The sequence below is a fragment of the Salvia splendens genome, chromosome 12 (genome assembly GCF_004379255.2).
Source record: "Salvia splendens isolate huo1 chromosome 12, SspV2, whole genome shotgun sequence".
Classification (NCBI taxonomy): domain Eukaryota; kingdom Viridiplantae; phylum Streptophyta; class Magnoliopsida; order Lamiales; family Lamiaceae; genus Salvia; species Salvia splendens.
Window position 1 is genome coordinate 9,952,103 of NC_056043.1, and position 25,149 is coordinate 9,977,251.

General features: G+C 35.9%; 1 protein-coding gene and 1 long non-coding RNA gene across 2 annotated transcripts; one reads left to right on the plus strand and one right to left on the minus strand.

Annotated features, from left to right (window-relative positions):
* Positions 1-13,137: 13,137 nt before the first annotated feature.
* LOC121757512 (chitin-binding lectin 1-like) lies at positions 13,138-13,527 on the minus strand. Its single transcript, XM_042153043.1, has one exon. It carries the CDS (start codon positions 13,525-13,527, stop codon positions 13,138-13,140), a length of 390 nt encoding a protein of 129 aa, XP_042008977.1.
* Positions 13,528-16,258: 2,731 nt separating this feature from the next.
* Positions 16,259-17,944, plus strand: LOC121758719. The gene is made up of 3 exons (XR_006041544.1): positions 16,259-16,333; positions 16,933-17,018; positions 17,754-17,944. It is a non-coding gene; the product is annotated as an uncharacterized LOC121758719 (long non-coding RNA).
* The last annotated feature ends 7,205 nt before the right edge of the window (positions 17,945-25,149 follow it).

Genomic DNA, 25,149 nt, shown 5'->3' on the forward strand with positions numbered 1-25,149 from the left:
CGATGCCACTTTCTACGATGGACTCTACCACATCAGAGACTTGCTCAGCGGAATTGCTTACTGTTTTCTCTGATAGATCCGCATCAGGATTGCTTGGCGTTGACAGTGGCATTGAGATCCAACTTAGCGGGTCCGTATCATTGTTATCCCTAACATAACTCTCCCCCTGACCGCTAAGATGGGTAAAGAAGTACTCAGTTTCAAGAAAGTTGCAGTTCATTGTAACAAACATCCGGTTGGACTTTGGATCGAAACACCTATACCCCTTTTGATTTACCCCATATCCTACAAAAACGCATTTGATAGCGCAAGGGGATAGTTTAGTTCTTTCATGTTTAGGAATGTGGACAAAAACGGAGCATCCGAAGACGCGAGGTTCAAGAGTCAAGGGCGGAGGAATTTTTGTGAAGGTGGACAAGACTTGTAGAGGAGTTTTGTGTTTGAGAATACTTGTGGGCAATCGGTTTAAGAGATAGGCTGAGGTGGCAATGGCTTCTGGCCAGAAGTGTTTCGGGGCTTTTGCCTCTATAAGCATAGAACGAGTCATTTCGAGGAGAGATCGATTTTTCCTTTCAGCCACACCGTTTTGTTCGGGAGTATGAGCACATGTGGTTTGGTGTATAAGGCCTTTGTTTTGGAAGAGTTGTTTCATGGTAGAATTAACGAACTCCCCCCCCCATTATCTGATCGAAGGACCTGAATGGTTTTGTGAAACTGAGTTTGGATAAGGTTATAGAAATGGGTAAAATGTGACAAAACTTCAGATTTTTGTTTCATGAAATATATCCAGGTCATGCGAGTGCAATCATCCACAAAAACTAAGAAATATCGAAAACCTTGCCCCCCAATAACTGGTGCGGGCCCCCAAACATCAGAGTGTACTAAGGCAAATGGGGTTTCAACACGAGTATTACTTAATGGGTAAGAGTTCCGATGACTTTTGGATAAAAGACAAGTTTCACAGTACATGTCATGCTTAGGAATAATACTAGGAAATAATAATTTTAAGTAACCGATAGATGGATGACCCAAGCGCCGATGCCAAAGCCAAGCTTTCCGGCCAGCTGATCCGTGGAAGTCCCTTTTTGAGCTATCTCATCCACATAGTAAAGCCCATCACGTTCAGTGCCACGCCCAATTATATCTCTGGTTCGGATATCCTGCAACAGACAAAATTGTGGCTGCATTAGTAACGTACAATTCAATTCCTTTGTGACATGACTAATGGATAATAACTTATGAGACATCGAAGGAATATATAGACAATTTGATAACTGCAAAGTTGGGGAAATGTTAATGGTTCCAGCCCCCTCAACCACCGTAAATTCCCCATTGGCAGTTTGGATATGAGATTTTAGAGGTTTCTGAAGGTTGGTAAGGTCTGAGGCATCATATGTTATGGTATCGGTTGCCCCACAGTCAAAAATCCATTTATCATTTTTCTCATGGCCATTATATACTGCACACACAACTCCAAGCTTCTTGAGAGGCTGAAATTGATTTTGGCAAGTGGTTTGGGAAATTATGGAATTTTCAGGAGATTTGGGGGCTAATTGTGACTGAGAATTTTGGTGGGGTAAAACCTGCAATTTCCCAAAGATTTGGGGGCTTCCATTAAAAGAGCCCCCTAACCCTAATCTACCTGAATCGGGCGCCGCCTCTCCCCTCATCAATTCTTCACTCCAATCGTGAATTACACTCCCACTTCCGCTGGCAACGAAGTTTGCTGCCCCGGTTGTGTTCGCCGACTGAGCAGCTTCATTTCTGGTCCTTCCTCCTGGCTGGACAGCACCGGCGGTTTGCGCGACCCCCTGCACGGCGTTGCCTCCGTCGCCTCCAACTGCTGCGGCGGCGTGCCCGCCACGGTTCCAGTGTGTTTGCGGTTGCGGCGGCTTGCCGTGCTTCTCTTCCCACCAATCTGGATATCCAACTAGTTCAAAGCATGAATCTTTTGTGTGTCTTTTCCGTTTGCAGTAGGAACACACCAATTTTGACTTGTCTTCTTCATCACTTCGCAGATTTCTATCACTGTTGCTGCCGCGACCACCACCGTTGCTGCCGCGACCACCACCGTTGCTGCCGCGACCGCCACCCCGAGAGCCGCCGGTAGGGTTCTGCCACCCTCGGATGGCGAGGCCAGTTCCAATTCCATCCATGGCAGCTGCTCCGCCGGTGTTTGCCTGTTGTAACACTCGGAGTCGTGTCTCCTCCTGCTGAATCAGGTTGTACGCATAGTCGACGGAGGGAAGCGGGTCCATTTTCAGTATCTCCCTCTTGGTTGTTTCATATTTGCTATCAATTGCATAGAGAAACTGACATACTCTCTGATCTTGTATGAATTTGTTATGAATCTCCATATCCTCTGGACATTTCATTGGGTTCGTCTGTTTTTGGTCGATTGAAATCCAGATCTCTCCCAACAGGCTCCATATTTCTTCTAATGAACTGCTTCCTTGTCTTAGTGTGGTTGCTTTGAACTGAAGATCATACACCTGGATTTTATCTCTTCCGCTCCCATATGTGACGGCCAACGCATCCCATATATGCTTTGCCGTCGGATGTTGTGAAACTCGAGTGACCAGTCGAGGCTCAATGTTTTGTATTAACCAAGTGATCACACAGTGATCGGCTTGTTCCCATTGTATGAAGGCTGGATCGGTTCGCGGTGGGGAATGAGGCACTCCGGTGACGTGAGATACCATTCCCCAACCGCTTATTGCCGTCTTCATCAATACGGACCAAAGGGCGTAATTTTCTCCATTCAACTTATTCCCACCAATGTGGAGGGGCTGCGTGTCAATTCTGAATGGCATGGCAGCTGTTTCTGGTGGATTTGGTTGGTTCATCGCAAAACTATTGCGCATAAAGTTGGCAAATTGCCGGGCAAATTCATCTGCCATAGATGAATCTGAGGTTTCGGTTACTATATAGTTGTCATTTGACATTTTGGCTTATGGTTATAGGTACAACGGAAAAAGGAAAAACAAAAAAACGGGAAGGGGCCGAGAAAGGTATCAAGGACGATGATGATACCTTATCTGAGTCCAAACCCGCTCTGATACCATGTTAAATGGTATAGACAACATATTTAGAGAAGAAAGCAATGGGAGAAGATTATTGTATTTTGATTGAATGATGAAATAGTACTCAACACCCATATATTTATAGGGATGTTGGTGACTTTTGAGATCCTACAATAAATGTATATTCATGGAACTACACTACTATTGGAACAATGCATGCACATCTTCAATGCTTCTTGGAACTCCATTCTTGGAACTCTATTCTTCTTTAATGCTTATTGATACTTCCCTTTTTCTCAACATAAAGAATATAGTAATACCAAAATAAATTTCCTAGCTAGTTTCTTTTAAAGATAATATTCGCCTCTCTTACGACGAATGAGTAATTGATCTCATTCATAAAAAAGGATAATCTGATGCATACGTATGATATGTGCTCGGGTAAAAATTATGTTGTAGATCTGTTTATGTCAAATCCATTTCATATCTTGTTATTACTACAATTCGAATGATCATGTTGATTTCATTGCCTTTTGGATTGTACTAATTATAACAAACACATTCAAACAAAATGGATTAACATACCTTAATTTTGTGAAAATAGAACATCTAAGTAACCATTAGCAATGTCACACACCTCAAACAAAAAAAAAGCTATTTAGAATGCAAAAAAACCGAAACCAAAAATGAAGAAACTGATGAGGATAGTTGTAATTGATTCTCCAGCAACAGTTGATGAAGACTGATCTTGGTGTGGCGGCTTCCTGTAGTAATAGGGAAACCACGATAATATAGGCTCCGGCGGGGGCTGAGCACCGCCGTAAGAGTTAGGCGTTGGCGGATCGTACGGGAAGATTCCGGCGGGAGGATTGGTGGAGAGGGATGGAGGGGAGAAAGAAGCTGGAGGAGCCATGGTGGTGGAAGATGGCGGCATCGTGGTCGCTGGAGGGTTGTCTCCGGGGCCTATTGGCGGAGGGTAACATGGATACGGGCACTCCTGAGGCGTCGTGGCGGCCGGAAAGTTGAGAATTGTGGAGAGAAAGACTAGTGTTGAGGATAGCTTGTGAAGTGTGGAGGTAGCCATGGTTGAATATAGTTGTGTGCTTTGTGATTGAAGTAAAAGAGAGATGAGATGCAACGTGATGAGGAGTGAAGACTAAGTAAAATTTTTGTGAGGATTATCCTTTTGAGTTATAGTATAAATTTTATCATGATAGAAAGGAGACCAAAAAGATAGGGTATAAGTAAAGCAAAGGGTGATTGAGGGCCACTTTTGAGTTTGGAGTGTCTTCTTTTTTTATGTTGTATGGATAACTTGTTATCTTAGTGCCCTTGCTTTGAAATATATTTTTATCTTTATTTTTATGACTTCCCCAATCCTACCTTTTTAATTGAATATGAATAAAGAAAGATTAGATTAAATAATAGTGCCCTAAGTTACTACATCTCAATATTTCAGTAGTCTATCTCATTTTATTTGAACGTTCTATTTTAATAAGTTACTATTAGTATCTAATATGAAAATTCAAGTAAGAGAATGCGCAGCAGTGCTCGTTTAGATTAGATTAAATAATAGTGCCCTCAGTTACTACATCTCAGTATTTCAGTAGTCTATCCCATTTTATTTGAACGTTCTATTTTAATAAGTTACTATTAGTATCTAATATGAAAATTCAAGTAAGAGAATGCGCAGCGGTGCTCGTTGGAACGAGCATCCGCCGTGCCGAATGAAAATTCAAGTAAGAGCATGCGCAGCGGTGCTCGTTGGAACGAGCACCCGCAGTGCCGTCGGCACGACGAGTACCCTGCTCGCCGCTGTGCTCTTGCCATTGAGCACCGCCGTGCCGAAGAGCACGTCGACGTGGCGGCTGCTGAATCGCCAACGGCAATGCCGTTGGCATTTTTCATTTTTTAAATTTTTTTTTGAAAAATCTGATTTTTCAGATTTAAATAAAAAATATTTTTCCACTTCACAATAAAATATATCCGTTTTTTTCTCCACTTTTAATTTATTTTTCATTATTTTTACCCCAAAATTCACATTTTCATCTATAAATACCCCCATTTCAACACAAAAAATCACACCACACTACACCAAACAACTCTCTCATCAATCTCATTTTCTCTAAATTCTCACTCTTTCTCTCTTGCAAAAATGTCCGGCTCCGGCGAACACCCCTCCAACTCCCGCTGATGGAACCATGATTGGTTCTGCGGTTCGCCATTCCCTTCGCCGGATACGTATCTCGCCCCCTCCTCTTACCCAAGGTTCGCGAATTCCAGGTGGCTACCTGCCTTACTGCCATCGAACTAGGCTTCTTTAAATTTCCACGGATGTATTTTTTAATTTTTAGGATTTAATTATGTAACTTTTAATTTTTTTTTATTTTAATTATGTAATTTTTAATTTTTAGGATTTTAAGTATGTAATTTTTATTTTTTTAGTAATTTGTAATAGTAGTTTGAGTATTTTTAATGCATTTTAATATTGTGAAAATGTTTTTAGTAATTGAAATATTTAAATTGAATAATAGAATGGTGGGACCCTAGAGCATGCTCTTGCGGAAGAGTATGTATATGAGTGTTGTGCTCTTGCGGAAGAGCAGAGAATTAAAAATGAATAAAGGTGGGGGTCCACATCCATGCTTTTGATAAGAGCATGAATGTGGATGCTCTAAGAGGGCTCTTGAACTAAGAAATAGAGTTTAGTAGCTAAAAAAAAAAGTTTACTAAGAAATAATAGCAATAATTAGATTCATTGATATTTCTAGCATAGTAGATTCAATCAGACATACAATCACACTCAATTTGATGTAATTGTTTGATCTTAAAGGCGATCTTCTATAATTTTACATGTGAGAGGTAATTTCTTGGTCCGCCATGTTTTTTTTATGAGTTAATGAATAAATAGTAAAATAAGATAGATGATAAAGTAAAGATTATGTTATTTCTATTTCAAGAAATATTTTATTTGTAATGGAAAAATTCAAAAATGGAAAATGTTTCAAAAGATAGTAGTACTATTTTTGACCTAAATAGTTAAATCACGTATTGTCGAGATTTCATGCATTGATTGAAGATAAAGAACATTTGTGCTTTAAAATTTGATGTGGGTTATATTATTTGATCTTCCATTGTATAGAGCTTTGTGCCTAATTTAGAAGCCAATTTTGGTGATCATCTGGTGTGTCACTAAGATTCAGACGCCTTATTGAATTGAATTATGCTGAGGATTTGTCTTCATCGAGGTCCATTACATATTTAAACCTTTAAATCTAATTTAGTGTTATCATGGCCTCTACTTATAGTTGAGTAAGAGATTTTTGAGAATTTGTAGGGAGATGTGGCTCAATTTGTTTCTTTTAAAATTTCATGAAAAAGGTTAAAGTTAGTGTCAGTGATGGAATCTGAAATTTGAGATTATCTAATTCTTGTTTTAATGTCTCATTAATTTAAGGTATGCATTTCCTATTTTATGTGGTTGGATTTATGGAGCTAATGTAAGTTGCTGTCATAGTTAAAATTGTCTAGGTTTGCTCTAATCATAGTTGAGTTGGAGATTTTTGAGAATTTGTAGGGAGATGTGGCTCAATTTGTTTCATTTAAAATTTCATGAAAAAGGTTAAAGTTAGTGTTGGCAAAATTTGTTTTGACTTTTAAAACTTTCATGATAAGTTAGAGTACGGAGTCTGAATTTTGAGATTATCTAATTCTTGTTTTAATGTCTCATTAATTTAAGGTATGCATTTCCTATTTTACGTGGTTGGATTTATGGAGCCAATGTAAGTTGTTGTCATAGCGAAAATGTCTAGGTTTGCTAATTTGCTTGTTTGCATTGATGGAAGGTGATTCACTTCTCACACATTCTCTCATCTACTTTTTGCAATAACCTATCTTTTGTGTGTTGAATTCTTACAAGAGGCAAATCCCTGAAAAAAACAAAAACATGAAATCAATAATGAAGAATCACATTAACCTCTAGATATGTTTTACCGATAAATTATTGTTAGATTAGATGCACTCAGAGATTTTCCGATGACCATAAAACTTGAGACGATATGATTTTGTGGCACTTGGACGATGCGTATTATTAGGGCTGGGACGATGCGATGCACCGTATCAAAAATATTGTATCGTATATCGTATCAAAAGTTTCGGTATGAAAGAATTTCATACCGTTACCGTATCGAAAATTTCGGTATACTGAACTTTTGGTATGGATAATATCAATACCCTTACCGTATCGATATTTTGGTATATCGTACTGATTGGTATACCGAAGTTCAGTACGATATGCCGAAATATCGTACCGTTTCGAATACCTATATACCCAAAAATATAATTTCAATACGCATTATATTGATTTTCAATATATATTAGTATATAAGGTATATACCGACATTTTCAATATATTTGGTATACCAATAATATCGATAAATACTGTATCTTCGATATACAATAGTATACCACAGTATACGGAAATTCACATCGTTAACGTATCGAAAACTTACGATACGGTATCGTATCGTACCGAAAGTTACGATATACAGAAAATTCAATAATTTTTCAATATTTCTCGGTACGATACGAGCGATGTACCGTTTTTTTGATATTTTTACCCACCCCTGTGTATTATAGCCAAATTATCACTTTGATGACAGTATCATGCTAGACACTAGTATTGGGATCTACTTTGTTAGAAATATAAAAATTGTGTTATTATATATTGCAATAGTTAATGGAATTTGTAAATAACCAAGATTGGGTCAATGTTTGTGAATGTTTAAGCAATGAACTCTAAATATATTGTAATCTGCACGAGGGAATAAACTTTTTGATATTTGGTTTATTCTTTGATTTGGTAATATTGCAAGATATATGACAGAGTTTCGTTGTGTCTTGGTTACTAGCTAGTTTATCGTGTTTTAACAGATAATATGCGCAAATTAGTTGTTAAATGTGTACGAAATAGTATAAATTCACACAAGGGAAGCTGAAAGCAAATTAAGTGAAAAAGCAGCAAAAAAAGCAAAAAAATTGTGCAAACTAGTCAAGAGGCTACACCTGGAAATCGGAATGAAAAGGAGACCAACTTAGGAGTCCCTAAAGGGAAAAATTGTCAAGTAAAAAAATGAGTAACCTTAGGGATTTTGTTCATACCACCCTATAAATAGGAGCATTAACATGAAGATCACCATCCATTATTCATCAGCCACTCACAGTTCTCAGTTCCGTCACCTTCCTTTTTTGCCATGTCTCGAGTTCCAAACCCAAGTCTTCGGCCATCTGCCGAAGGAGATGTCAGTTAGCACTCGCATTCCAGCCTACGTAGCCATTTCAGCAGCAATTCCACCGTTCAAAAGCAAAGACATTCCGTTTACCTGCTTTCATTTTCCACTTCCAGTCTTAGTTTTTGTTCTAGTTTAGTTTCTCAGAGTTCCGTAGCTAAGACTTGGATCTACCTTGTTTTGTTTCTTGAATCGTGTTTGATTTCGTATTTCGTTACTTTGCACCGTAGATCTCGTTCTATTTCAAGCAATGAAGTTTGTTTCGTTCCTTTCTTACGCCGATCTAGCCTAGATTTAGTTGTTTATTTCGATTTCGTTTAGTTAAAGTAGATCTAAATGTTTCTCGGTGTTTTACATGTTTCAGTCGACGTAGTTGCAAGTTAAGCATGTTTTTGGTTCTGTTCTATTTCCGTCACCCTTGCCTGTTAGCCAGTTCACTTAGATCCGAGTCTGTTCTGCTTTCATTTGTGGTTTTCGATTTAGATCTTGCATTTAGAGCTTTAAGATTCATCCATGGAAGTTGTTGATTTCTATTGGTTTTGCTTGTTGAAGAAGAAAATACCTAGATCCATGAGTGGGACCAAAATATGCTTTATGCATTTTAACCTTTCGCTTTTTCAGATTTTCTGCATTAGGTAGTTAGTTAGGATCAGTCCCATGTTGCTTTCACCTTTTGTCTAGTCTAGTTTTAGTAAGCCTTGTTTTATGTCTGTTTGTTTCAGGTGCACCGATAGTTAAGTTTCATTTATTCTCGCATGTCTTCATTACGTTATGACACATCTTGATTAGCACCCGACCTCTTGGTCAGTTTAGTTGTGTTCTCTATTTTCATTTCAGTACACTTATATTAGTCTCAACTTCATAAAGCGTGGTAGCAAACCAATCTTCTCAAATGATCATAGCAAAATGCATGTCCGCTTCATCCCTATGGGATCGATCCTTACTCCCCTATACAGTACTAGCTAATAGAAGATGTTTAAGGTTTTAATAGCAAGGTTTAGGCACAACGATAAGACTAGGCCTAGGTACTCTCTTGGCCAGTTTAAGTGAGCACGCACACAAGCATAAAAAGTATTAAAATGCCTGCACAACTGACCGAGCCTATCAATATACAGAATAACAGAGCAAATATTTTGGATCGCAAAAGGTTGATAATTTGATATCACATGGTTGAGTGAGAACCACTTTTAGAGAGAATACAAGCGCATCAAATTAATTACTCCAAAACATCAAAAATAGGTTCCCTTCGTCCTATTCTTTAGTGTGCCCATTGTTTATGAACTTCAAGTTTAATAAAAATTACTCTCTATGTTCCTTTAAAATACTATGAACTATTTTAATTTTAATCCGTTCTTGAATATTATAAATTCTCTATTTTATGAATTATTTCTCTTTGTAATAAGGTAAGACTCATTCCCAACTAAAAATAATTTAACTATTTTTTCTTTCTATGTTTTTGTATTTTTCCAATCATGTAACTTGTGTCTATTCAAAAGTTCATATTTTTAAGAGGATGAAAGATGTAAATAAATAGTACTAGTTTTGAGTGGAAATAAATATAAGGGATAGTAAAAAGTATTTTGGACTTTCAATTATAGAAGTATAGTCGTGGCTCATAAACATGAAATCTAGATCCTAGAATTTGCAATGTCTTTTATATTTTCCTATGTCTGACGAAGAAGGGCCCAAATCCGAAATTTATGGTACTAATCCGAATATAAAATCCTTTCACTGGATCTTGATTTCTTGGGTATGAAATATTCTACTATAATATGTCTGATCCAATGCTCATTTTGCTTCATCATTACGACCTCTATTCCCATTTTCGCAAACACAAAAACACAGACGTATAAACTAGCACTTGACAGAAATAATTTAAATTATATATGCATAAATTGAGAATTGAGAATTGAGAATTGAGAATTGAGAATTGAAAATTGAAAATTGAAAATTTGAAGGACAAAATTAGTAATTTTGTTCCATTATCTTGGTTCAATTTCTAAAACGATTAGCTAACCCACAAAAATTGTGACTTAATAATCTAGGTGAAACAAAAGCTTCAAGATGGGCTTCCTCGGACCATAAAAATAGCACGAGCTATTACTAAGGTTAAAATAAGTACTCCCTCTGTCTCAATTAGGATGACCTCTTTCTTTTACGCTCTTATTTTGAAAAAATGACAATAAATAGTTAAAATATAGAGAAATAAAAGTAAGAGAGGTAATAATATAGAGGAGACTATTATTCTCTTTCTTACTTTACTTCCTCTTCAATTTAACTATATTTATTAGTATAATTTTTCCAAAATACGTGCGAAAAATAAATGAGTCATCTTAATTGGGATGGAGAAGAGCTAATAACTTGTTGTAACATAACTACCAAACGCCCTTAAAATGTTATTAATTTTTTTAAACCTAATTAGTTAAAGGCCCTTAAGATGTCATTAATTTTCTTAAACCTAATTAGTTAAAGCCACATATTCAATAAATAATTATAATCCAGAAAAGGAATAAGTAGGTGAACTTTCTATTCACTTTCCCACTGATAAACAATAAAAATGAGACAACAATCGAATCGTAAGCACTAAGCTGATGCACTTTCTATGAAATGTTGAATTGATCAATCAAGTTTTGGAGACTTTTTGTGCTATTTTTAAAAATTAAATATAGTGATGGGATAGTTCGGGACATGGGCAAGTAGGTCTGTTATTTATTAATCGGTTCTTCAATTGAAGTATGTGTACCTTAATAAATGTTTTGACTAAATTCAGCTGAAGTGTTTGTATCTAAAGAAATGTTCTAAATTTACTTTAGAAAAGTGAACTATAAAAATGGTCCTTTAGTTTTGATGATGAGATGAATTAGTAAATGAATCGAAAAATTTTGAGTGTGTCAACATAAATCAGTTAATAAAGAAGGTACAAAAATAAAGTTATTTAAATGCAAAATAGAGAGATAGAGGGAGAGAGAAATTAATGTATGTCAACATAAATGAGTTGATAAAAAAACAAAAAAACACTTTCTTCATGGTTTAGAGGGCATTTAAGTCTGTAAAAAAATTTAAAAAGTGCAACAAGATAAAAAAAAGCGTACAAACATCAAAATTCAGAGATCACAAATGATATTTTTTAAAGTACAAGAACCATGCAAGCGGCAAAATCTCAAGACCATTTTTATAGTTCACTTTTTTAGAAATATGAAACAAGTTGGTCTTTTATTTATAGATCTTCAATTTACGCATATCTAATATTTTTATTTATGAGATGTTTTAAGAGATGTTTGAACAAGTTTTTGAAATAGGGGTTTTCCAACACTTTTTATAGTCGAAATGGTCATCGAATTTCTAGAATAAATTAAGAAATTAAAATTAACTTGGATCTCTCGCAATACCAAAATTATGAATTTTGGTTCAACTTTTATTTTTTAATAGTACAATATATAATTGTTAATTTTTTCACTCTCTGCAACTCAATTTTTCAAATCCCCCATCTCAAATATTAAAATAACTTCTCTCTCTGTCTATGAATTTCTCGTCTCGCACACACATGACACCAAGAATCGTGACGGCTCTCTTTCCCGCTCCGATGCACCGGGGGGTCGGCGGCAACTTCAAAGGCCGGAACTAGTGGAGCTCCCCCGGTCTTAGTTGGCCGGCGGTGGGGTCGGCCGACCCCGCCCGACCCCACCTAGATCCGCCGCTGTTTTCAACACTTTTTATAGTCGAAATGGTCATCGAATTTCTAGAATAAATTAAGAAATTAAAATTAACTTGGATCTCTCGTAATACCAAAATTATGAATTTTGGTTCAACTTTTATTTTTTAATAGTACAATATATAATTGTTAATTTTTTTTACCAATGAATTGCCAACAAACTCCATAAGAATGATTAAACCAAAGATTTATAGAATATCACATCCCCAACCCACCCATCAAGGAATAAACTTCGAAGTTTGATAAAAAAAAATAAAATAAAGCAACAAACCTTTCAAACGCATGTTCCTCACCCCTCAATACATGCAAGCATATTTTTTAATCAAAGGGGGCCCATAATTAGTTGAAAAATTTAAAAATAAATGTGTTTTACTTTAATAATAGTTAGTTATGTTCATATTGAACAAATAAAAAACTGGGAATTGATTTTACTTGAACCAATTCTTTTAATTAGTTATGTTTATGTTCTTTTAATTTTTTGCAAGATCCAATAATTCCCATTAGTATGTTTAAATTAGTTCCATTTAGCATTTAGTTATGTTCATAATGAACAAATAAAAAACTCAAGCAATTCCATTTAGTTAGTTATTCCTCTACAAGAATTAATAGAAGAATGGAAATTAAATATCATTAATTCATTATTAAAAAAATCAATTGCAATGATATATACAGTATATGAAAATAATGCATGATAATTAAGACACCAAGCCTAAACCCAACTAATAGTTTAATGGTGGGTCCAAAAAGTCCATAAAAAACAAAGTTCAATTTATTTTACACTTACTAGAGATTAGTGGAAACTCGAAACACAAGCTGGTGGATAATGCGTAACGTCCATGAACAACGGATTCACCCTTAAAATTTTAAATCAAGCACTAATTTTCTTAAAATCTAATCAATAATACTATTCATAAACTAATTAATGTTCGGCCGAATATGAAAGATAATATCCATTAAAAAAAATCGACAGCTATCATTATTCAATAGCATTGAAATAAGAGAAAATCGTAAGCATTATAGCAAGTTGAAGTAGTGAAACAATATTGCCGGATTTAACGAAAATTTCCTAGGAGTTCTTTTTCACCTCCTAAGAATGTAAATCTTTTTCAAATTTTCACGAGAAAGCTAGCAGCCCTGTAACGGCGCTTATTAAGAATGGCATCAAACCGGAGGAGATGCTCCGAGCCGAACCGGAGTAGTACGGGTCGACCGGGTACAGGTTCCCGGGTGGACCGTTTATGTATATGTAAGGTGGGTTCTGGCCGCCGCCGCTAGGAGGAGGCGGGCAGTAGTTGCTCGGTGGCGGCTGCTTCTTGGGTGGAGGTGGAGGAGGAGACGGTGGCGGGTTGCAAGGGTTGTTGCAAGGGCAGCCACGGCATTTGTTCTCCAACTCGGGAGGGGTTTCATCAAGAAGCTTTCTTGAATGTGTTGCTTGTTGGGATTCCACTAAATTTGAGATCATGCCAAGAAAAATGGTGAAGTGCAAGATTTTGAACCTAGCCATCATGGTTTGAGTGATCATTGTGATGATAAAATGTGTGTATTTGTAGAAGTGTGTTGGAAAGGTGCTTGTTAGGTGCATGGAAGCATTGGAAAAAGGGGAGGGGAAATTTTGGAGAAATAATAGGGGGAATTTAGTAGGGAATTGGAATAGTTATAATTTTTATGTGTGTTGTACATGAGTATTGAGGGGTTTGGCTTAAACTATAAGGCAAACTCACTATTTGCATGTGGATGGCCCACTTTATTAGATTTATTGATTTGTGTACTCCACTTATTAGTGTGTAATTGCATGCATTCTACAGCTAATTCCAATAATTGTATACTTTTTCTTACTCCCTCCGCCCTAAGGAAGATGACCCCTTCAATTCCTTGGGCGGCATGAGATTTTATGTAGTTTTATTTTGTGTGTTAAATGGAGAGAGTGAGTAAGAGGGAGGAAATAAAGTAGAAATAAAGGTGTTTTTATTTTAAGTAATAGATCATCTTGGTTGGGATAAATCAAAAAGAAAAGTATGTCATCTTCAATGGAACAGAAGGAGTATAATACAATTGCTTTCTCACTATTCACGAGAAATAATTAGAGGATATAAACATAAACCACAATCTCATTTGGATTTATTTTGTCAATTAACAAAATAAATTAAGTTGAAGAAGAGACCATATATCACTGCATGATTGACAAAATAAATTAAGTTGAAGAAGAGACCATATATATCACTGCATGCAATAACTTGTGCAATGCACTATTGTTTAGAGTTTAAAATTTGAAATAATTGTATTAATCTGAATTTTGATGGATTTAAAAAGTTAAGGTACATGTTAGACACGCCTTTCCCTCGGCCACAATCAAGGTTGCATGCATCACAAAGAGGAATAGGTGGAGAATGCATATGTATCTAAATATTGGAGCTTGATTGAAAAGCAAATTTTTAGGGAATCATGCAAACATATATGAATGATGAATTCATAAATGTTTTTAATAAACAAATTTAGACAACTGATCTTAGGGGTAAGCTTTTTCTTGAGAAAATAAGAAATTTCGTGAAAAAATTAAAATATAGCTACTACTTGCTTTTTAGTTGTGTAGTGCTATATAGTCGTGTCAAACTATCATTTGATTAGGATCGCTAGTTAAGGTTATGTATTTATTTATATATTATTGGAATCGTGTTTGGTCGATGGACTTTCACCAATAATAAATGTGACATGATATTTAATTTTATAAAATTAAATACAATAGCACCGATCTACTTTCGGAGTAAATAACCGTGGTATATTCATTTTCTCTAAATCGATTCCCGGTGAGTGCGAAATTATGAATAAAGTTTGTCACAATTGTGAGCTATAAAAGAGCTATGAGATAAAATCAAGGTAGTATTAATTAAGAGTTTTAATTATCAGATATTGGTGGCGAGAACCTTATTAAACATGTATTTAATAAGATGAATTATTACATATAATAATGATCGTGGACTAAGATGGGCGGTAGAACCCACATGCGCATGCTGCCTTGCTGCGGCCGCGAGCCGGGCTCGGTGCCACCGTGTCCTGTGACATGACCCATGCTCAGTGTGCTGTATGTCGTGTGCCATGTGCCAAAAGGTCCACGACGGACCCCGACGCATAGCGAGTGACAAAAAGGTCCCCAATGGGTCATGATGCATCGCGTGCCAAAAGGTCCACGATGAATCTCGTCGTGTAGCGTGTCCAGATGCATCATATCTCTTCAGCTCCCGTAACGGCTTGTAACCTCCAACGGTTACAGTCAAGCCATCATGCCACACATAATGGCTATTGACTCCAGCATCACCCAATATGTGGACTTGGCCTATAAATACACATGCATCCCTTTTATGCTATACACAAGAACACCAAGCATATCATTTGCAAAGCTCTCTTTCTGCATAGTTTTCTGTCGAAGCTCTGCTCTCGCCATCATCCAGTTTGTCGGAGCTTGTTCTGTCTGCGGTGCTGCAACGAACAAGACGAAACCGTTTTATCTTTGGAGACGACACGCCAATCCGAAAGCATTACTAGGGCCTGGGGGGCCCTTGGCCCTTCACCCATTTTCATAAATTCTATATATATATATATATATATATATATATATATATATATATATATATATATATATATATGTCCATGATCAATTGAGATTTTTTAAGCTAATTGAGGAATGAGATGCAATCTCAGCCACTCATTTTTATTAAATGAGTGGTCCAGATTTTGCCACACAAAAAATATTTTTAAATTAATTTATTATGAAAGGGTATAATGGTAATTCACATCCCCCTCTCTTCTTCCCAAAAATCCTTTTTTTCCCAAATCACTACCGCTAATCAGCCCTCCATCTTCATCTTTATCCCTCTAATTTCGTCGACGACAATGGCGATTGCCGCCGCCATATCGCTGCTGCTGATTACCGTCAAACATCCTCTTCGACTCGCAATCTCTCTTGCTCCTCGGCTTGAATACGCCGCTGCTCCTCGGGATCATTGAGGCGAACCTCCTCCTCTCAGCACGCGATCTCCGCCAATTATTTTCTGTTGTTCTTCTTCTTCTCCTTCTTCGCAGCCTTCCTTGAATGATATTACGATTCTCTTCCTTGAGATCGCTGATTTTTTTATGGAGATCTGCGATCTCGTCAGAATCTGCATTGTTAGCTTCAATGAATTCGTTGCCGGAGGTTGAATTCGTGGACGTGTTCGGTTTCGCTCTCAATTTGATCAGCGAGAGGTTCAATTCATCAAATCTTCAATTTGTTGGAGTTCATCAAATCTTCAATTCAGCAAATTCGTTGCCGAGAGGTTCAATTTGTTTTAAAATCTTCAAATATTGTTGCTTTATTTTTTGGATAATAACTTGTTGGAGTTAATTGAATATTTGGTTGGAGTTAATTACCAAACATCTTCAGAGACATTTGAATGGAAGATGTATACTAATGTTGGATTTGGCAGTATCTGCATTCTCTTCTAATTTTCATAAATAGGCTAGCTAAGACACGGAGATAAGAATTGCTTCATGAACTTAGTTTAAACAGTCATTGTTCTTCCATGGATTGTGTACAGTAATATTCTAAAAGCTGGTGTTGTATTCCAATTTAATTGAATTTCAGTCTTCAATCGCGATTTTTGTGAGATTGGCGATTTCTGTGAGATCTCTCTGATTCCAACGCTTTTTGATTCAATTGATTCAAAAATTAGAACACAGACGATTTCAACGATCTCTAATCCGACGATTCCTCAGCATATCAATTTTTGAAAAAAATGACTAATTCGACGGAGTTTGGTTGAATCTGAAGTTTTTAGGTTGATTTTATCGACTTTGATTCTGTTTTTATGCTTTATTTGTTGATGCCCAGTCGAATTTGTTCCTAATCAGTTTTTTTTTGCCTTTTCATCTTTAGCTTCGAGTTCAAATCGTAATCAATACCTAAGGTGTTATCTGATGGATTCTTCATCTTATTACTAGTCGAGTTGACGAATGGTGAAGGTAATTTGGATTGGTTTTCATTAACATGACTTTTGTGTACTTTGTTGGTGAATTATACTCCGTTGACATAAATGCATAGTTGTTGATATTTTAATTGATGTTCTGTTGACATAAATGCAAATCTGTTGACATGATGTATGTTACCTGTTAAATATTCTATATAGTTATACTCTTTGTTGACATTTTGTTGACATATAAAATAGTTGTGTGCAAAATGCACTCTCCCCTGGCTGAAGAGCCCCTGTTGTGGTGTTTGTTGGTGGAGGAAGGTGTTATGGGTAGGGTTGACAGTCCATGATAGGATGGCTAAGATGTTGGTGTTGGTGTGTTGGTGCTGCGTATTTTGAGATTTTGATTCTGGTGTGGGTCAGTTAAGATATGCTAGTTGACATTATGTTCTGGTTTGAATTGATGTTCTGTTGACATAAATGCAAATATGTTGACATGATGTATGTTACCTGTTAAATATTCTATGTAGCTATATTGACATTTTGTTGACATACAAAATAGTTGTATGCAAAATGCACCCTCCCCTGGCTGAAGAACCCATGCTGTGGTGTTTGTTGGTGGAGGAAGGGGTTATGGGTAGGGTTGAGAGTCCATGATAGGATGTCTGATATGTTGGTGCTGTTTATTTTGAGATTTTGATTCTGGATTCTGGTGTGGGTCAGTTAAGATATGCTAGTTGACATTATCTGTTTTAGGTTGTTGACATATTTTCCCATTATGTTGTAGGATCTGTTATTCCAATTTGCAACGCTGAGTTGAGGCATTATGAAGGTCAAAAATTTTCTTCACTTGAGGAGGGAATTTCCTTTTATGAAAAGTATGCACAAGAAGCTTGTTTTGATTGTCGAAGATTTGGAAATAGGTCTAGTGGTGGTGTTATTACTTTTTCAGTATGTTGTTTGCAACAGACAAGGTTTTCATACAGTTGATCCGTTGGATGTTGATGTAAGTATATCTGAGGATGTGAACGTGTCAGATGATGATGAAGTAACTTCAAAGAAGAAACGTAGACGTGACACAAAAAGGTATGGATGTGGAGCATGGATCAGTTTCAAGTTTTTTTTCTGATTGTGGTGTTAAATATTATCTTGTGCATCAATTCATTGAGGAACACAATCATGCTATGGTTGACAAAGATCATAAGCGATTTATGAAAGGAAATCGCAGTATGAATGATGTTCATCATAAGTTTGTTGAAGATTGCACCAAAGCTAACATCGGTCCTACTTCAACTTTAAACTTATTAAAGGAGTTTTTTGGTGGTTATGATGTTGTTGGGTGTACGTTGAATGATGTTAGGAATTGTTCTCGTGATATTAAAGAGAAACTGGAAGAAGTGGATGTTCAAATGATCCTAAATCAGATGCAAGAAAAGAAGAAAAATTGTAAAGGCTTTTTCACAAATATCAAAGGTATGTGAAGTATTTCCTATAGATATTTCAGTTTATTTGTCATATGTTGCTCAAACAGGACGACGACATTCTCTGTATCTAACAAAAACACTCATGTTTAGTATATTTCAATTTTGTGTTGACATAAACTATATAAGCTGTTGACATGTTACAGATTTAGTGTTCATATAATTTATATAGGATATTGACATGTTATATGTTTGCTGGTTCTAACGAAGATGACAAGCTACAGATTGGTAACAGGTGTCATGGACGTTACTTTGGATAATTTGCTTGTGGGTATTGGTCCTGAAATTTTTACTGATGACACTACTGGATCTTCATCGGTTGATGAAAATGATTCCATCAAGAACATATATAGTATTGCTGTACCTGAAGAAATAACTGCACATGCTCCAGATGTGGTTAGTACAAAGGGAGGTGCAAGTGACAAGAAAAGCATGATTAAGTCAAGCATAGAGAAAGCAATTGAAAAAGCAAGTAAACTTCATAGGCGTTGTGGAAAGTGTTATAAAGTGACTGATCATAATGCTAGGAGTTGTGGCAGAAAGTAGACATAATTGTTCTTTTTTAACTAACAGAGTTGTTTTTTAGTTTTAACATATGCTACAAGTTATTGACATTTTCTTATTAGTTGTTGATATTTGATTTTGCTCTCTATTGACATTCTATTGTATGATTTTGTTTTTTAATTTTAAGATTTGTTTTCTGAGTTGTACACACTTTATTCAAGCTGTTGACATTTGTGTATAAGTTGTTGACATTTCAATACAAGTTGGAGTCAGGCTTGCCTCTGTGCTCCTCGTTGATGAGGGCGTCCAGGCTGCCCCAATCGTGCCTGGAGGGGTAATTACAATTACAATTCATGTTTTTAAGGTTAATTACAATTAAAAATTATGTCAACTATATATACTAGCCATGTCAACAACTAATATAACTATGTCAACTATGGTGCATATCGTGTCAACGGCACATACATGTCATGTCAACTACGGTACATATCGTGTCAACTACACGTACAAGCCATGTCAACTGTGTTACAAGCCATGTCATCTACACGTACAAGCCATGTCAACAACAATCAGAGTTGTTTTTTAGTTGTTAATATATGCTACAAGTTATTGACATTTTCTTATTAGTTGTTGATATTTGATTTTGCTCTCTATTGACATTCTTTTGTATGATTTTGTTTTTTTTAATTTTAAGATTTGTTTTTTGAGCTGTACACACTTTATGCAAGCTGTTGACATTTGGTTATAAGTTGTTGACATTTCAATACAAGTTGGAGTCAGGCTTGCCTCTGTGCTCCTCGCTGATAAGGGCGTCCAGGCTACCCCAGTCCTGCCTGGAGGGGTAATTACAATTACAATTCATGTTTTTAAGGTTAATTACAATTAAAAATTATGACAACTATATATACTAGCCATGTCAACAACTAATATAACTATGTCAACTATGGTGCATATCGTGTCAACGGCACATACATGTCATGTTAACTACGGTACATATCGTGTCAACTACAAGTACAAGCCATGTCAACTACACATACAACCATGTCAACTGCACATAGAAACCATGTCAACAACAATTATAAGTCATGTCAACTAGACATACAAGCCATGTCAACAACTATCAGAGTTGTTTTTTAGTTGTTAACATATACTACAAGTTATTGACATTTTCTTATTAGTTGTTGATATTTGATTTTGCTCTCTATTGACATTCTATTGTATGATTTTGTTTTTTTAATTTTAAGATTTGTTTTCTGAGTTGTACACACTTTATTCAAGCTGTTGACATTTGTGTATAAGTTGTTGACATTTCAATCAAGTTGTTGAACTGATTAACATTTGATATAACTGCTAAGTTCAAAAGTCTGAATCCACAATAACAGTTTTAAAACTCATCCAAAAAATAAGTTAACATCAAACATTAATATCACTTTTTGTTTACTTCTTTTTTCTACGACTAAACAACTCCGTGTACTTGTTGTTTAGCTCAAGCAATTTGTCCATGTTTGCTTCTATCCAATCATGAGCCAGTTGTAACATCGGCTACCTCTGGTTATTATAAATTGATGAAATCATCGTGTAGCCATACCTTCCCCTGAGTATGTGGGGAATCTTTACACTACGCGCAGAGAAGCCAATATCCCATTCACTGCCCTTTTTGCCAACATAGGTCTCCATGTGCCTCATCAAATAGACACCACGGTCCTTCTTTGTTCGTGCTTGTGGCCCACTCTAAAGGCGGAAAGTTGATTGAAGACTTGTTTATATTTTCTGAAATATCTAACATTTTCTTCTCTATGAAGTATGCTTCAAACATATCTTTCTGCAAAATATATAAATAACTAAATCAAACTACACAAACAAAGCATTTTAACATGATGTAGAAATTATGTCAACCAAATGTAGAGAATATGTCAATAACATAGATAAAAGCATACCATTAAACCAATATCAATGTCATACTTCACGAACAGATCCATATTTTTATGTGGTTTGTTGTAATCTATTATCTCAATGGTGTTTTTCTTCATCCAATATACTACAAGATAGTAATGGAAATTTGTACAAACTAGGAAGAAGACATGTATGACATGAAAGATAAAATGACATTAAAGATAAAATTATATCCAAAGAACACCTGTTCATATTCTTAGGTAAATGTCATTGTGAGATCTTATTACCAATCAATTTTTCTCCAGTTGAAATCTGGTCTTCTTTGAATCTCATTATCTATCTGAGAAATGAAATTCTTCTTTGCTGTCGAAGCATCCCAATTATAGCTATGTCAATAGCCATGTCAAACAAATCATATACTCTGTTCAAACAAGCATATACTCTGTTTTATAGCTATGTCAATAGCTATTGTATGAAATGAAACACAATAAATCTATATCAATAACTCTTTCTGGTTCAACCTACAGTCATCCTAACAACTATTCAAATAAGCATATACTGTTATTATAGCTATGTCAATAGCTATTGTATGAAATGTCAATAATCTTAAAAATTTAAACAAATCCTTAACTGGAAGGTGATGCTTCCAATTGCGATTCTACCATGGCTAATCAACAAAAAAATTCAGTAGAAATCGAATTCATAAGAAAACAAATCCAGATTTGTTTTAATACACTAAAATCGAAGCAATATACTTAAAATTTGAATCAATTGCTGAACCTGAAGAAGTCGGAACCACCGCTGATGTGGAACGCCGATTCTCTTCGATCTGCGCTTCAACCGATTCAGCTACAATCGATGCTTCAACCAGAACCATTGTCACTGAGCTCCATTGTCAAGTCGATGATCTCCATCGCAGATAATCGAACGACAGCCATGGTGTCCGGCAGCCCTTCCCTCGTGGAATCCATTAGCATCTCCAGTGATTCCGCAACTCTCTTGAAGGCATTCAATGGAGAAAAACAGTGGATAGTATAGCATGTCACCACATCCAATCAAAGAAACAAAATCATTGCATTTTACAACCATTGCCTAAAAATCAATATAATTTCACAATTGCATTATCCTTGAAATTGAGTTCTTCATTAACATTGACTTGAATTAGAGTTTCCCCAGAATAGCTACAGGAACTGAAAAACCACTAACTAGTAGGGCTGGAATTGCAGCGCAGAAAGCCAGGTTGCAGAAACTGCTGTCAGCAAATCAACACCAAATTGGTGCTAAGATCCCTAAATTTGTAAAACCGACGAAAATACACATTAAACAACTGAAGCTAAGAACCCTAATTTTTCAAAATGTGGAGATATTCATCACTCAGTTCAATTAGTTTAGTTGAACAACGTAGCGAGCAATCTCCAATCAATATGAAATGAATTAATCATAAGCTGAGTAGATCTTCCCCAATTATATCAAATTCGGGTAGAGAGAGAGAGAAATAGAGACTACGGCGCGGACGGTGAGACTGAGAAATTGAATGTGGCATTCTCGACGGAGAAAAGAGTGAAAGAAGCGAAACAGCGGGGAGCGGGCAGCCGGAGACTCAGCCGGCTAGGAGGGGAAACAATGCCGCCATTTCCGTCGTTGGAGGTTCACAGAGTCTGCCCGCCGCCGCCCAAAACCACCTCTCAGAAGCTCCGCCTCCGCCTCTCCGAGATATTCTTCCCCGACGACCCGCTCCACAAGTTCCAAGGATCAGTCGTGGTTTTGGAAACTGATTTTGGGGCTGCAGTTCTTCTTCCCCATTAAAACACGAAATGACACTTATACCCCCGTGTTGACATAATGTGATAGTTGTTGACATTTAGTTAATCTTGTGGATTAGTGGCTGATATTGCATCTCATTTCTCAATTTAGGTAAATAATCTCAACCTAACAGGACCATATATATATATATATATATATATATATATATATATATATATATATATATATATATATATATATATATATATGCAACAGTTAGTATATGCATTGCTAGTGCAGTTGGTTCGGATTTGTGCCTCTTCGTCATGATGTACTGAGTTCAATTCCATCCGAGAACATTTCCGTATTTGGGTCTATATTTTTTTCATTTATGCTTTATTTATTGATAATATTAGTGATTTTGTTTAAATAATTTTAACTTATTATTATAAATAGTATGCTTATTATTGTTTTTGGTTTAACGTTGGTACTTGGTTTTTTCGTTGGTCTTTGTTGGTTTGTACTTTTGTTGGGTGTTGTTGTTGAACTCTTATTCACCATTATTTGGTTTGAGCCTTTTATTCATTTACTATTTTTTTTAGCTTTTTAGTAGTTCTATAATAGAAAACAACTCTTTGATCTAATAAATATAAAAATATTTCATATAATATTAGTAAATATTAGCTATGCTCTGTATTAAAATAATTATACAAACTGAATAGTTTTATAATTATTTAGTATTAAGTTTGCCCTTTTAGTGTGCATGACCTCGACCTGGTGCACATTATTATTTCATTGTTGTAATCTGAATAGATATATGGGTGGGATGGTATAAACATCCTGGATTAGGTAGTTTATGGATTCAAATGTAGGTAGTTTATGGATTCAAATTTAGACCACATATTGTTCACGTGACACATTAAAAACACACCACATTGTCAAGAGTCTTTTGTGTTTACCTATATGTGCATATTTATGGTTTTTACGTCCATGTTATATTCAAATAAATAATACGTGTTTTAATTTTTTTGGTATGGCCCGAGTGATGGATACTACCTAATTCTATATGGCCATGTATTGTAGAAACATAGGCTTATGATTATATGTGGAACAAGAGTGATGGGTGTAATTTGATGATTTCCCCCCAATATTTGCATTTGATAATTGATACCCTCTATTGAATTAATTGGGATATCTTATGATGTTTATGTCTTAATTTCAAAGGAGGTCAGTTCAGTACTCTTTCATTTGATTCATATATAATACGTATGCGGATATAATATGAAAATTAAAACATAAGTTATAATGGAAAAACAAATAGTCGTCTCAAATCAAAGCACAACATCCAAATCATAGGTGCAGTGTATATAGCTTTATTTAAAACATTTCCTAGTTTGTCGATGCACATCTAATTAAAAGTGGTACAAGGCAATTGAAAAATAAGTAACAAGTACTTTTTTCACGTTAAATAAATTGCTTTTAATAGGACCAGAGAGGTTTTACACTTTTACTATGGGAGACCATGGGAAAAAAATTGGTGTATAGGTATTTGAAACGTAGGAGTAAATGTTTTGCGCATTTCAACCTAAATCAATGGAATAAAATTAAAATTTAAACAATAAAACAATTAAAATCTTTGCATTAATTGATTATGCACCAAATAGAAGTACGAGTTTATCAACATTCCATCCACATTTAAGCTATAAAAATAAGATAAATTAGTGTTATCTGGATTTAGTAACAAGCACGTGATTAATTACCCGATGCATTCGAATTGAAATAAGATGAGGAAAATGGTTGAGGGTTTGGCCGATTATTTTGGCGTTGAGCACCCGGTTTTATTTTTGTAGTAGTACACACAATTTATTATGTGACTAAATTCTTGGACAAGTGGCATATTTGATTCTAAAGAATTTAACTAATTCGTTTCTTCCATTTCTCCACATTAATGCACGAACGTGACTTTCAATTTGTGAAGGTGAAATATTATGATATGTAATATTTCATTATTTAGTTGTATTATTTAGTTTGATAAATTAGGATTTGCATATCTTGATTTTTTTCTTATTAAGTTAGTATTAGTATTATATATATAGTTACTACTGTTGTTATCTTTGGAAATCAATGAATAAAATCACATATTATTTGTCTTTTAACTTCTTTATTTTCTTGCATTCAAAGTCTAAACATTCAGATTGATCGACGAGGCGCATTCTTCGTGACTTTCTCCTATCTTCCTACTTAATAAGGGGTTTCCTCGCGAATTTCTCCTATCTTCCTACTTGATAAGGGGTTAAACCCTAATCAACTGGTGCTTTCACTGAGTTTTGATCCTCCCATCTTCACTCATGGGCGAAGTCTATCTCGGAGTGGGGAGAACGGAGTCCCTGATCGTGCCGTGCGCGAAGTCCGTGACGTTTTGGACCCCCAATGCGAGGTCTGCGTTGCTCCCCCCCTCCACCCAATTGCCCTCCGGGTCCACCGCCTCCAAGCCCGTCTCCTCCGAGCCCGTCCCCTCCTCCCCTCATGATGAAGCTTCCACCACCAATGCAATAATAATTA

What these genes read in the sequence shown, in the direction of transcription:
- LOC121757512 (XM_042153043.1), bottom strand. Translation starts at nt 13,527, where the DNA reads ATGGCTAGGTTCAAAATCTTGCACTTCACCATTTTTCTTGGCATGATC.